Source organism: Pyrus communis, chromosome 15 (assembly GCF_041283825.1).
Source record: "Pyrus communis isolate YQ-2024b chromosome 15, ASM4128382v1, whole genome shotgun sequence".
Lineage (NCBI taxonomy): Eukaryota > Viridiplantae > Streptophyta > Magnoliopsida > Rosales > Rosaceae > Pyrus > Pyrus communis.
The window spans coordinates 33,510,803-33,524,181 of NC_142579.1; the positions used below are offsets into that span (position 1 = coordinate 33,510,803).

The window sequence follows — 13,379 nt, forward strand, 5'->3', positions numbered from 1 at the left end:
TTAATTAGAAATCAATGTTGTTAAGTACAATGGCACCACAAACACAAAAGATTTACCTATGTAAATTCTCTTGTCTACATCACTCATTAAATCACTTCATGGGATTAGTAGGAGAGACGGACCTTAAAAGGAGCTCTCATGTGTTGTAATCCACCTCAACTCGTAAAAAAGTTCACAAATTTTATGCTCCCGAGACACTTTTAATCCACCTTAAACTCACTCTCGAGTCTACAATCTTTCAGATGTTGAGTGTCGTAGACACAAGAAGTATAAATTTTCGGGCATGTAAGTTTTGTTCCACCCACAGTATTGGGCACATTACCAACTTTTCAGTAAGCAAAGCACCACCATTGTATCTGTTTGATTCTGTTCTTGGCAGTCAGTTTAACCTTCCAGCAAGAATCTCCCTTAAAACTTTAATCTTTAATCAAAAGCAGTTTAATTGGAAGCTTTTAATCAAAATTTTGGTAAAGTCGTATAGTTGCGTTTAGAGTTATGAAATGGTTTTTTTTTATTTTTTTATTTTTTATGTTTCCATAACCAGAAAGTTTGGAAACAAATAAATATGTGTGGTGTTATCCACATACCGATTTTATCTCTCATACATCTCTTGTTAATTTCTATCATTTGATCTTTTTCAATTCATTAACCCAAATGTCAAAATTGGAAAGAGTGAAAAAGGTAAAAAGAAGCGTGTATAACCCCATCCATAAGGCGCCAAAGTCCTAAAAGGTGTCGTGGCTGGTTCCGTCGATGAAGTCAAAAAGGCAATGCAGGTTGCATTTCACAGGGCGGCGGTTTCACAAAGGCAAATCTGTTTCCAACTTTTTTCTTACGTGGTTGAGGTCATGCTGACGTCAGACCACTCTGGTGCTGGGTCGGGCCAGAATCTCCTGGTGAGGCGGTCTTGGGCCAACTAATTGGGCTGGGATGGGGATGGTTGTTGGGGTTCGAGGGGATTCAATTGTCCAATTGTTTTGGCAATTGGGTAGGGTGGACTTGCCCTAAATATTCTCAATAAGATGATAGCATAAAGCACATTGCCATTCACTTTTTGCTTTTTTGACTTGTACCAATATTTCACAACCACACCTTTTAATTCAGAATATACACATTCGGATTCGGTAGCTTGATATTGATTTGCTCACAAATCTTTTAACTAGCTTCAATGTTCTTACAATTTAATCAGAAAGATAAGGTAATTTTTGGCGAGATAGCACTTCATCAACACTCGGATTCGTTATTTAAAAAAATAATATATATATATATATATATATATATATTAGAGACAAATTAGACGAGATAGCACTTTATCAACCATCCTTTTGATATCCGCACACCTCTTTTACTTCTTACATATCTTCTAATTTTCAACCGTCGGATATGATGAATTAAAGAAAATCAAATGACAAAAGTTAACAAAGTGTGTGTGAGAAGTAAAAAGATGTGTGTGGATAACACATCCCATATCATTATCCTAAAAGTAAAGTACTATAAACCTATACATTTTTTGTTCCTAGCTAGGGCATATTACATAGATTTTCAAAAGAATATCTATGGTTGCAAAATATCGAAACGTCCATTCTTTTGTTGACGAAGAGAAATTTATATGCGAGCAACACGCTAAATCAGTATTCCAAATATTTTATGTATCGTTATTAGCGTTAAAATATTTATGTTGTCGATATTTTCATCGAAATATTTGAAAAATCAAAGATTGATATGGAAAAAAGGGGAAGGCCAATTAATCAATATTCGATAATATTTAATTCTCACTACATAAATTTTGTCATAAACCATAGCAGATGTCGAACTTTTGAATTTTTTGAGAATTGTTTTCCTAATTTTGACTAAATTTGAATGAGTTGATATACCCATCCCATTCCAAATTTTCATCAAAGGCAGCCGATATCCATTTTGATATTTCCATAAATTTTCATATCGATATTCCACCTATACTGCTATTTTAAACACTAACCGTCATGTGCTTAATTGTTCCATATAACCTGTCGGGATTGGTTTAGAATATTCTTATTGCATGTAAATTCTTCATGTGTAAACCTAACACTAAGTTTATATGAAGGAAATAAACTTGGAATTTTGACAAAAAAATTGACATGTACCAATTTCCTTGTTTGGATTCATAATCATAGAAATATGGAATTTCGGCGTGAAAAAAAAAAAAACTTAGAATTTGGGACCTCCAATTTTCAAGTTTAAATTCCATGTGAATAAGTGTCATTTCTAAATTTCTATGAATGAGAGTTTAGAAATAATAAACTTTGTATTCAAATTCCGTTGTCCTTTTAGGTTAACCAAACAAGAAAATTCACAAAATCTAAAATCTAAAATTCCATTATTTTAAATTTTTTTAGTAATCTTAAATTTCTTCATTTAAACAGAGTGTAAGCTATTCATTATAGCATATACTTAACAATCTTGAGATTTCAGAGATTGCATTGTGTATAATATATTGTCGAGAATGATTCCCACATTGATGGGAGGATAGACCTTGCATGAGCTTATAAGTAAGTTGGGTTACTCCTCATATTGACGATTGGTTGTATAATGGAACCTCAACTTTCTTCAAAGTATCAAAGCAAGTTGTGCCACGTGTGAAGCTAAATGGCCACATGCGTTTCATATTACCCATTATATTATTTACATGTTAGGCTTGAAAAGTGATGGACCCATTAAGACATTTCTCGTAAATCGAAAAAATATTCAATTATGATCCTTGCATGACCTTATAAATAAGTTGGGTCACTCCCTATAATTGTACGGTGAAACTTCACCTTTTTTCCTATACAACAACATTTATGACCATTAAATATTTAAGAAAACTAATGAAAATGATTTGAAAACTTTGAGTTTTAATCAAAATGACAAAAATATGTTGTAAGTAAATAGTATCAGAAGTGACTTTTTAAAGTAAAAATATCATTTTCGTTAAAAATGAATAGTACCAAAAGTATTTCGTTAAAACTTCTTTAAATCTTTAACTTTTAGATCTTTAACCGCCCATACATACTTTTATTTTATCTAATAAACGTCATGCACTGAAACATAGAATTTCATGGGTACTAGTCTAACTGGCAACTATTGTTTTAATAAAAGTGAGAACCAAATCCTTTTAAGATTTAATGCAAAAAGTGTGATCAATCAATCCTTCACGACTCACAATACGTACTAACTCTAATGCAATAAACTGATTAATCTGATTAATACAATAATACAGAGAATAAGACAATTACAGAAATGGGTCGCTGTGTCCGACACCAAACGGCAGTCTAAAGGAAACCGTCAAGTCAGCAGAACCTACGGCGATCCCCGCACCTCATATAACGGAGATATTAACGGCTTCAGTTACACCGTCATAAAAACCACCTGAGTCAACTCCAGTCAAAGACATACATATATCCCCCCACCCTTTAAAGCAAACCCTCTCTCCGCCTTTCTCTCTCCCTCCCTAATCAAACCGGTACACAGAACCCGAAACATTTCACGGTTTCGGTCTAAATTTCGGCTCGATTTCGGACACTACAAAACGCACAGCGCCAACAGTTTCGACAAACTTTACTCTCTGACAGTGACAAATCGGCCATGGCGGAGCGCCACGAGAGCTCCGATGCTCTCCCAACGGAGAAACTGCACCCAAGGAAAGAAGAACAAGAAGAAGGCGGCGACGGAGACGAAGACGACGACGAAGAACGAAAGCAACGACTCGGTGAATTTCAACCCGGCGAGTTAAAGAGTTCTGTATCCGAGTTGAGGCAAACGCAATTAGAAACCCTAACGGCGCCTTCGACGCAGGAATTTTCAGAGAACGATCAGTTTGCAGGTAAAGCTTTGTGTTTTGGGAAAACGGTGCCTTTTTTGTTTTTGTTTTGGTGGGATTATGGTGAAGCGGGGCTGATCGTGTGTGGTTGATCATGCAGGTTTGCAGCTTGAGTCCGTGTCACAGTCGATTGATGGAGCTGAATTGCAGGTTAGAAGTTCAATCATTTGAAATTTCTGAGCTTTTGATCGTTGGCTAAGTGAGTCTTAAGCTTTTTTAATTGTGTGCTGTTACTGATTGCTTTGAGGGTTAGGATTAGGATACTAGAGAAGATTATGGCTTGAAATGAGATTACTTTTTTTCTCGGTTGGATATTGAATGCTATGAATGCGTTTTCTATGGGGGAAGGGCAAAAACGTTTGTTGAAGTTCTTGTTTGAGGGTTGGAATCATGAATCTGAAATCCTTGTGATTACGGCCTCGTAGTTAATGTTGATTTGCAAGTGTTAATCTCTCTTATTAGGTACCAAGTAGGAAAAGCATTGTAATCTGCTTGCTTTTTGGAGAGGCGAAGCGATGTTTGAGTAATTGGAAGAGAATCATTGAAGAGACAATTAGAAGCAAAAATTTGCATTACTGAAAGTTAGTAGCCTAGTATCACCTATTAACGGTAATAATCTTTAATGACAGAACAATGGAGATGTGACCTATACGCATGGTGTGTACCCGAAGTACGTGTTAATCAATTTATACTAACAAGTGTCTGAAGATTAAGAGAATCTTTGATAAATCAGTAGCCAAGCATTTAGTGTATGTATTCTTCAGCTCATGTGAAAGAACCTCCGCTATCTTATGGCTTTTATAAACTGTCTTCTTATGTATTCTTAGGTGGGAGGAGCATTGAAACTTTATTGACCGTACATCATCTCATTCAGACCTCTAACAGTCTAACTTGAGGCATGGGTTTATATGCATCTTGTATAACATCGTTTGAATTTGATGCAACTCCAGAATAGTACACCTCTTGTTATTAAAAGTCAAACCTCTGGTTCCCTACATTGTGGTTGTGTAATCATTTTCGTTGTTATTTCTCAGGAGCAACTTGGGCTGAGCCACCAGGAAATTTTGGCAAGTGTAATGAACCAAGATATTCAGATTCAGAAGCAAAGTCAGTCTCAGTTGACTGTTTATCCAACTCCGTTTTCAGAACTATCTCCAACTTCTGTCACTCAATCCATTTCATCTGCTCCAAGCCCAATTCTAATAGAACAAAGAGTTCCTCATGGAAAGACATCTGCTTCAGATGGTTACAACTGGCGGAAATATGGTCAGAAGCAAGTAAAGAGCCCTCAAGGTTCTCGAAGCTATTATAGGTGCACATATTCTGAGTGTTATGCCAAGAAAATAGAATGCTGTGATCACTCAGGCCATGTAACAGATATTGTTTACAAAAGCCAACATACTCATGATCCCCCTCGGAAAAGTATCTGCATAAAGGAAAATAAGCTTGCACTATCTGCTGAGTGTGTAAGATATAGTGTTGTTCCTGCAGAACATTCCTGCCGAACAGTTAATGATTCAGAGGTGTCCACATCTTCAAAAGAACCTATTCAAGAAACACCATCAGTTCCTGAAAGAAAACGGCAGAGCACAAGTGACTCTGATGATAATGGCAATGTTAAAATCAAGGAGGAGAATGGTGATGGTGATGAGCCAGAACCCAAACGAAGGCAAGTTTACCTGTAGATTTTGTTTTCTTTCACACCACCCTGTATTTTATACCATACTTGTTGAAAGGAGTATGTTACCTGGTTCTAATGCTTTCATTATTGATAACCAGAATGAAGAAAAGCAAATCAGAATATTCTGCTTCTCTCTCAAAACCTGGCAAGAAACCTAAATTTGTTGTGCATGCGGCGGGGGATGTTGGAATATCAGGTGATGGATACAGATGGCGCAAATATGGACAGAAGATGGTGAAAGGAAATCCTCATCCCAGGTGCATTCCTATTTCCTTCACTTTTTCTTCCTTGGTAGTTTGATATTAGCCTAATTAATCAGCGTCTGGGGTTTAAATTCATTGTTATATGTGGTTAAATGATGTTCAATATGCGTCATTTTTACATAAACTTCATCTTTCCTTTGTGCAAGGTGTTTGCTTTAAAACTTCAAAGCGCAGGTAATTTGCGAAAGATACATTCTGAATAACTCGAAAATGCAATGATCCAATTAGTAATTGACTCTTAAGCAATCTTAGTTGGTTCCATTTTTTGTTTATTTGCGTTTCTAAGAAGTAAGCGCAGCATAAATGATATTCATCAAAGAATGCTTTAATGCATTTTGTGGCATCTCTAATCAAATGAAGCTTTTGTTATAAAGGAGATCTGCCACTTTAGATGTACAAGTAAAAAAATAGTGAAAGAAATCTATTCAGAGCTGGCATTCGGAGCTTTATAATTAAATACTACATGTAGTCTTCCTTTGATTTTGATCAAGTATTGTATTTTTTTTTTTTTTCAGGAACTACTACAGATGTACTTCTGCTGGGTGTCCAGTTCGGAAGCACATTGAAACAGCCGTAGATAATACAAGTGCTGTAATTATAACATACAAGGGGGTACATGACCATGACATGCCTGTCCCGAAGAAGCGACATGGCCCTCCAAGCGCTCCTCTTGTTGCTGCTGCCGCTCCTGCTTCCATGAACAATTTGCATATTAAGAAGACCGATACAGACCCAAACCAAATTTCTTCAACCCAGTGGTCGGTGGACACAGGAGGAGAATTGACGGGTGAGGCCTTCGACCTCGGAGGTGAGAAGGCAATGGAATCGGCTCGAACACTTCTGAGCATTGGATTTGAAATAAAGCATTGCTGAAAGCTCCCTTGGTGGCCCAAGGACTAGTAAAGAACATCATCGACGGGCTTCTCTCTCTCTCTCTCTTATAAAAGCTGCAGTGTATTTATATAGCATTATGAGTTATCAGATTGGCAGGTTTGATTTTTTTCCCCTTTTTTTCTTGGTGGTGTTTTTCACCTTTCAGATGTAGTTTAATAGTGCATAGTTGTGTAGATTTGGTACTGTACACCCTTGCACCTTGTTTTAAATAGGCTGATGGCAGTGAAACAATATAGAAATCGGGGTCATTCATTTATAAATTCAATTCCGAGCACGTGCGTATGGTATCAAGCGAGAAAAACTTGGGTATAGCAGCTTGATCAGCTCGATGGTTAGACCTGTCTCACTCTTGTGAGAGTGGCCTGACCAGCCATCCCTACTAAATACTTGATTTGGTCAAGTCCTCGTGGTAAAAAGTTGGGATGTGGGTTGCCCTCGGATGCCGTTCTTTCTTTTTCAAATTTTCATCTTCAACCAGTCGTTATCTCAATTTGCCCAATTTGCCCAATTTGCCCAATTTGGTGGAATTCATAGAATAAAAATGAAACCAGAGGCAGGAGGCAGACGCGTTTCCTAAACAGTCTGCATCCACGACTCTGACAAATTTTAGTACTTGCTTTAGTGAAAAGTGAGCAAAGTTTGAAATTTTAATTCAGATTAGAACTCATACGCATACATTATTTGGAGGCACCAGTTTTGTTTTGACGAACTGTTTGACCTGGAGATTAAACGTACCATGCTGCCTCATGTGGTGGAGCTGCATGAGGAGGGGGATCAGTCTGCTATCAATGTGTGAGCTACTATGTTAAATTTGTAAGTTGATACAAACACGACATATATATATATATAAAAGTAGAACCGAACGAGACCCATTGACACCCCTACTTGACTACTTGAGATAAAACAAGTGGTGCCCCACATTTTGGGTGATGTTGGTTGGACGCAGCAAATTTGCCTGTCCCAACTGTGCTACAGATCATTGTCAATTTGTCACCACTACCAGCTGTCAACCACGACTTTCAGTTCAAAACTAAAACCTCGAGGAATTTTGTAGTATGCTACGATGTATCTTATATACTGGTATTTTTGCAGCTACTAAATCCTTGGTTGAAGTACAGACATGATCTAACACCAAAACTTGAGCGAATAAAATACCTCGGAGCATGGTAGAAAATTTGAAAGTATAATTCAGATTGTGAAGCATTGTACAGTATTTAATTAAGTTGATTTTACCTTTTTTTTAATTAATTAACACCCAAATCTGGTTTTAAAGAGATTCTAATAACTAATATCTTCAACTGTACAAAAGTTGCATGCTGGTTTTGGAAGGCTCCCTCAAGCAACAGCACAATCACCAGTTTAATTTTAATCCACTTCAGTAATCTACATTGCCAAAATCCATATTTTGCTTCAGAATTTCATTAATTACACACAAAACCCTCTTCACTACTACTCAATACAAAGAGTAGCTCTGAATCGGTCAATGCGGCTTAACTGATGATTGAACCCTGCTGAGCTGATCAAAGGCATGGCCTTTCATAAGTCCGACGAGAAACTCAGCTTGTCTATGGCGACGGATAACTCTGATTCTATCCCGTTCTCCGTTTTCTTTCCAGCCTCGTCCTTGATGCCGTTCTCTCCGTTCCCTTCCGCAGCGTTTACACATTCCTGGAATCTGAAGCAACTAACGAGATGGTCATTTGTGATTCCGGCGACCTGCATGAAGGAGTAAATGACAGTGGGCCCGACACTCCGGAACCCTCTTCTCACAAGGTCTTTGCTTATGACGTCTGCTTTTGGAGTTTTAACCGGAACCTGCCGAGGATACCTGAATCGGCTCTCGATGGGCTTGTTATTCACAAAGCTCCAGATGTACTTGTCAAATGACCCAAACTCCTCTATGACCTGGCATCAGCAAAACCTGCAAAAAGTTAGTTGCAATGATAGAGATTAAAGAAATGTGCAATCATGGCTACAGTAAAAAGGGTTTCGGACAGCGATTAAACGGTTGGAAACTTGTCGGAGTTAAATAAGTGAATTCAGGACTAAGTAATGAAGCAAGCTGGCATGCTGAAGATGGGGAATGATTAGGTTGGATGAGCAATTGTTGAGGTATGATGGAAGGTAAGGCTTCTTCAAAGGATGATAGAACAACAACTTGTCCTATATGTGTGATACAAATAACAGAGATGTTCAGGACCACAATTCAACTACTTTTTTCACCTAACCTACCTGATCAAATAATCACCAAACACTCATTATATGCCATTTAATTGCTTGCACAAACAACAGAAAACATGCGGGTCCCTGGGTATATACCGGGAAAAACTCAGCGAATGGGGCTATTTGGCTTGTGGAGAGAAATTTTTTTTTTGAGTGTGGTGCTAACACAAACACTTAGTGTTGCTAATCCACATGTTATAGCAATATGGTTGATAGCATTACAAAATAGATCCATGTGTTCAAACATGAGTGGATCATGATGGTGTGAGTGTCAGCCCAAACACTTACTCACAGAGTGATGCATAAATAATACAACTAATACAAATATACTACTTGCCATGTTTACTTTGCTTAAGTTTAGGTATCATTGAAAAGGTAATTTTGCGATGGATAAGCATACAGGTGAGATTCCTAATACTTTTCCCACATGAGTTAGCGGTGATTTACTAAGCTGGAACAAGCGTGCATCCGCTGCAATTCAATCTCATTCAATGATATAAGGAAATGAACATGTACCTTGGTTGTTTGACGTGCATTCTCAATGATAGCACGCAATTTCAGTTCAGACAATAGGGAACTTGCAGCACTTCCTGGTGATATAAGCTTCTTCTCATTCAATTTTGAGACGGCAATGGGATCAAAATCTGCAAAAACTTCCCTGTAATAATGAAGTGTGTCAATTATTAAAGGCCATTCAACAGGGAAGGGACCATCACTGAAAAGGCCCCAACATTTTGTACAGAATATAATTCAGGGTAAGTCGGTTGGTAAATAGAAAAGACAACTTTCACAGGGACAGTACCTAAAGATGTGCTTTTTGCTTAAAATGGCAGGCCATGAAAGCTCGGCCAAAGCACCTGATAGGACCAGAAGCTCAAACAGTTTCCTGCATGTGGTCAAGAAGATTAAGGAAATGACAGTGAAGTATATTTTTATGAAGTAATAGTCGTCACTGTCAACATATATGCAGATAGTGTTGCTACGACTTACTTGTCATCGTGTACTGGAAGCCCCCATTCTTCATCATGAAAAGCAGCATAACATGGATCTGCTTCAACATACCAGGCTCTATCAGAATATAAATATCCAAAAGAAGAATACCAAGCCATGTAGAAAATCCTATTTGATTCAACCAGACATAATGAGTCTCTAAGCTAACATAAATGTAATTCCACCTCCACAAAAATTAGCATGGCTTATCTTACCCCTCCTCTTTGGTTGGAGTCACTGGACAAAGCACACAATAAAGAGAAATGCACAACTATCGCAAATTGTTTACTTCTGCAGTTATATATCTGTTTTCTATCATTCATGCACTAATAATGTGCAATGCGAATTATTCATAACAATGACACAAAATCAAAATAATAGCCACTAAGTGACTACAATTTTTTTGGCTTGGACATCAAAACAACAGTGTAGTTATACTCATTTGATATCTCATATCCAATACAAAAGTTTTGAGGAGAGTAATCCAATTAAGCCTTAAACATAATTACTTAGATCAACCAAATTTATTTAAAACTGCCTATTAACGAACCTTATGCTCCCTTAACTTGAAGCTCTTCTTTCTAAGGTACAAACAGCTTTTATCTTGTTGGAGTACGAACTGCATCCTAGTCATTTTGGTTTTGAACTAATGCTAACTCGTGTCTACATCACCAAGTCTAATCTTAAATCAGAGTGGGAATGGGGTGTAAAGAATAAATTGACTACACTTTGCTGAATTATGAACTAAATCATGACAGTCCTACTGCTAGTCTAAAACGTGCCCCAAATTAGCATTTCGGTCAGTAAATTCCGCACAAATTTTCCAAAGGCAAGCCCAAGATGATATAAAGCAGTACAGGATGTGACATATACTCTAGAAATCCAAATGGTATGCTTTACCAGATAAGAATATATCAAGAGAAGATTTACATTACTAACTAGAAAAACATAACCAATTCACCAACGCAAACAGTTTGACTAGAATCAAAGAAATGAAAACGGACCAGCATTTGGCGTCACCCAAGCGCATCTCTTCTTAGACTGTGAACCATCAGGAGGAGAGTCCAATCCACCATCAGAAACCACACTTCTTGGCCTTGAAACATACTGCTTCCTCCTACTCCCTACACTATTTGACCGAATCAGCCTACCCGTAGATGCTCTACTTTGAAACGAATCCGTAGAGGCATCTGATGAACAAGAAGCATTCAGCGAAAAATTAGAGTGCAATAGCTGCTCGTGCCGACGAAGCACTGAATGAACCTTGGGTGAATGCGGTTGAGGAGAGGTAGTCAGCATTGGAGATTGATGGGTTTTCTTCTCTTCAGCTGATGAAACCTCCTCGCTGAATTTCTCAGCCTTTCTCAGTGGTTTTGAAGCCGGTTTTCGCGCACTGAACGTCCCTGCCTTGTTCCCAGCAGGTCCAAGCACTGGCCTTGACTCTGAATCGGCCACATTGATAGACCTTACTCTTGGAGCTCCTGACATCGATGTCACTCCTTTGGTCCAAATTCTCCAAAGATCTCAGCTTAACTACACCAATAAAACTACGGAATGAACCCGACTATGAATTTGCCCGAGCCGCCTCAAATTATCGAAAACCCATCTTGGAAATTCACTGAAACCCAGTTTCTCTCACTTTCAAAAGCTCAAATCACCAGAAAAACCATGACAGCATATAGATTTGACACTTGCACTAGCTACATTCATTAACTTTGCTCTTCAAAGTTACACTCCTACCAACCCTTTGGGTCCATCCACATTCAAATCATCAAAATTTCACCAATCAAATATCTCAAACCCCATTCACAGAAACCAACTAAAACCCCCCAAAAACCCAGATTCCAACATGCCCAAAATACCTAAGAAATTCAAAACCCACTTACAATTTCGCAGAAATCAATAGAAAGAAAAATAGGTTCACCTTGTGATGCCAAAGCTACGGCTTTATATATGAGCTTCCAAATAGTCTCGAAACCCAGAGATTCCCACTCTGCACTTCTGGGAAAAATGAACTATCTGAAAGAAATCAGACAGTAAAGCATAAGTTTTTGAAACTAAACCGGTGTCGTTTGGTCACTGCAACACCTGGAGAGAGTAAAGCAGACACAAAAGACATGGTCCCTTTGCAATTCCCATGCTTTCTTCACTTTCCGGGAAATAAAGAAAGTTTCCGGGAAAATGCGGGAAAGTGGGTTTTGTGAGGAGTGAGGAGAAAAACTAGTTTCGATCTGCAGGAATTGAAATTTTCCTCTCCCTGAATTTGTACAGAGATAGAGAGAGACAATGAGAGCAAAAGACAGAGGGAGAGAGAGTGAAGGATTGTCGTGTTTTGTTTCTCGTCGGGTGACCTAACGAGCCGGTTTGAGGTTGCATTTTACCGGTTGTTGCCCGGTAAACCTGATCGCCTGCCGCGCTCAAATTACCATTCTTTTTTTTTTCTTCTTAATCTGATCTTTGAGTCGAATAAATAAAGAAAAAAACCAAGTAGTGAAAAAAAAATATATGAGTTCAAAGGAGTTGATATCCTTTATGTCTCTGCGTACGGAGTTTAAAGATTAAGAGATCTGGATCACCTATTTTAAATTATGTGGCTCTCATCAGTTCATTCTACTAATCTACTTTATACAAACTAAAAGTCTGAATCTGTACCTCTTTTCAATGGTCTAAATCTCTTAATCATTAGACACTGGACATAAAGATTCAAAGAGAATCGCAATGGAGGAGGAGAAAAGTATTTGCATAATCAAAAAATAAGTGTCAGAAAATCATTTTTGTTTTTATGAAAGTTAACGTGAAACATGTAACTAGATTTGTTTTTGAAGTTTGAACTATTTATCATTTGAGTTAAGTTTTGTAGTGTGAGTTTGTAACTAAATATGTTATTAAGTGATTAGATAAAATGAACCAAGACAAGTAGATGATGAAGTGGTCATAGTCTATTCGCTTTTTTATTTGCTCACCACTCTATTTATCATCGGTGTATAAGTTTAAATTTCAAGATTTATGCATAGACACAAATCTTAAAATTTAAATTTATCAAATGACAATAAATAAGGTGATGAGCAATATCATACCTGACCGTGGTAAGTAAAAATGCACCTCAGTCAAAAAGTTGGAATTCAACTATTTGTTATATTGAAAAAAAAAAACTCAAATACCCATTTATTTAAATAGCACACTTCACCCTCAAAACTTATCACTAAATATAAAATTCAAGAGTTTCTACTATTTTAAAGGAAAGCTATTCTTTTAGGTTTATTCTTATTCTCTTTAGCAGGTAGAAGCAATCATTGACTTTTTAGCTCAATGAAAACACCTAAATAAAGTCTACAAAATACCATACAAAAGGTAGAATTTTTTTTTTTTTTTAAATTAACGATATTTTACATTAAATTAACAAATTGCGAGAAGACGGATTTAAACTCGAACATATAAAAATTTTCATATGCTTTATTTAATGTGACTAAACTACAAACATAAAATATAT

The 13,379-nt window shown here is 37.3% G+C and overlaps 2 protein-coding genes across 2 annotated transcripts; one reads left to right on the plus strand and one right to left on the minus strand.

The window, feature by feature from the left end:
• The first annotated feature begins 3,407 nt into the window (after nucleotides 1-3,407).
• On the plus strand, nucleotides 3,408-6,950 carry LOC137743403 (putative WRKY transcription factor 32). Its single transcript, XM_068483288.2, has 5 exons — nucleotides 3,408-3,841; nucleotides 3,939-3,988; nucleotides 4,873-5,507; nucleotides 5,618-5,776; nucleotides 6,298-6,950. Exons 1-5 carry the CDS (start codon nucleotides 3,604-3,606, stop codon nucleotides 6,653-6,655), a joined length of 1,440 nt encoding a protein of 479 aa, XP_068339389.2. The 5' UTR covers nucleotides 3,408-3,603; the 3' UTR covers nucleotides 6,656-6,950.
• A 988-nt stretch (nucleotides 6,951-7,938) lies between these two features.
• Nucleotides 7,939-12,194, minus strand: LOC137744036 (uncharacterized). The gene is made up of 5 exons (XM_068483901.2): nucleotides 10,894-12,194; nucleotides 9,890-9,947; nucleotides 9,702-9,785; nucleotides 9,416-9,557; nucleotides 7,939-8,581 (listed from the first exon to the last, which is right to left on the minus strand). Exons 1-5 carry the CDS (start codon nucleotides 11,375-11,377, stop codon nucleotides 8,213-8,215), a joined length of 1,137 nt encoding a protein of 378 aa, XP_068340002.2. The 5' UTR covers nucleotides 11,378-12,194; the 3' UTR covers nucleotides 7,939-8,212.
• Between the last annotated feature and the right edge of the window lie 1,185 nt (nucleotides 12,195-13,379).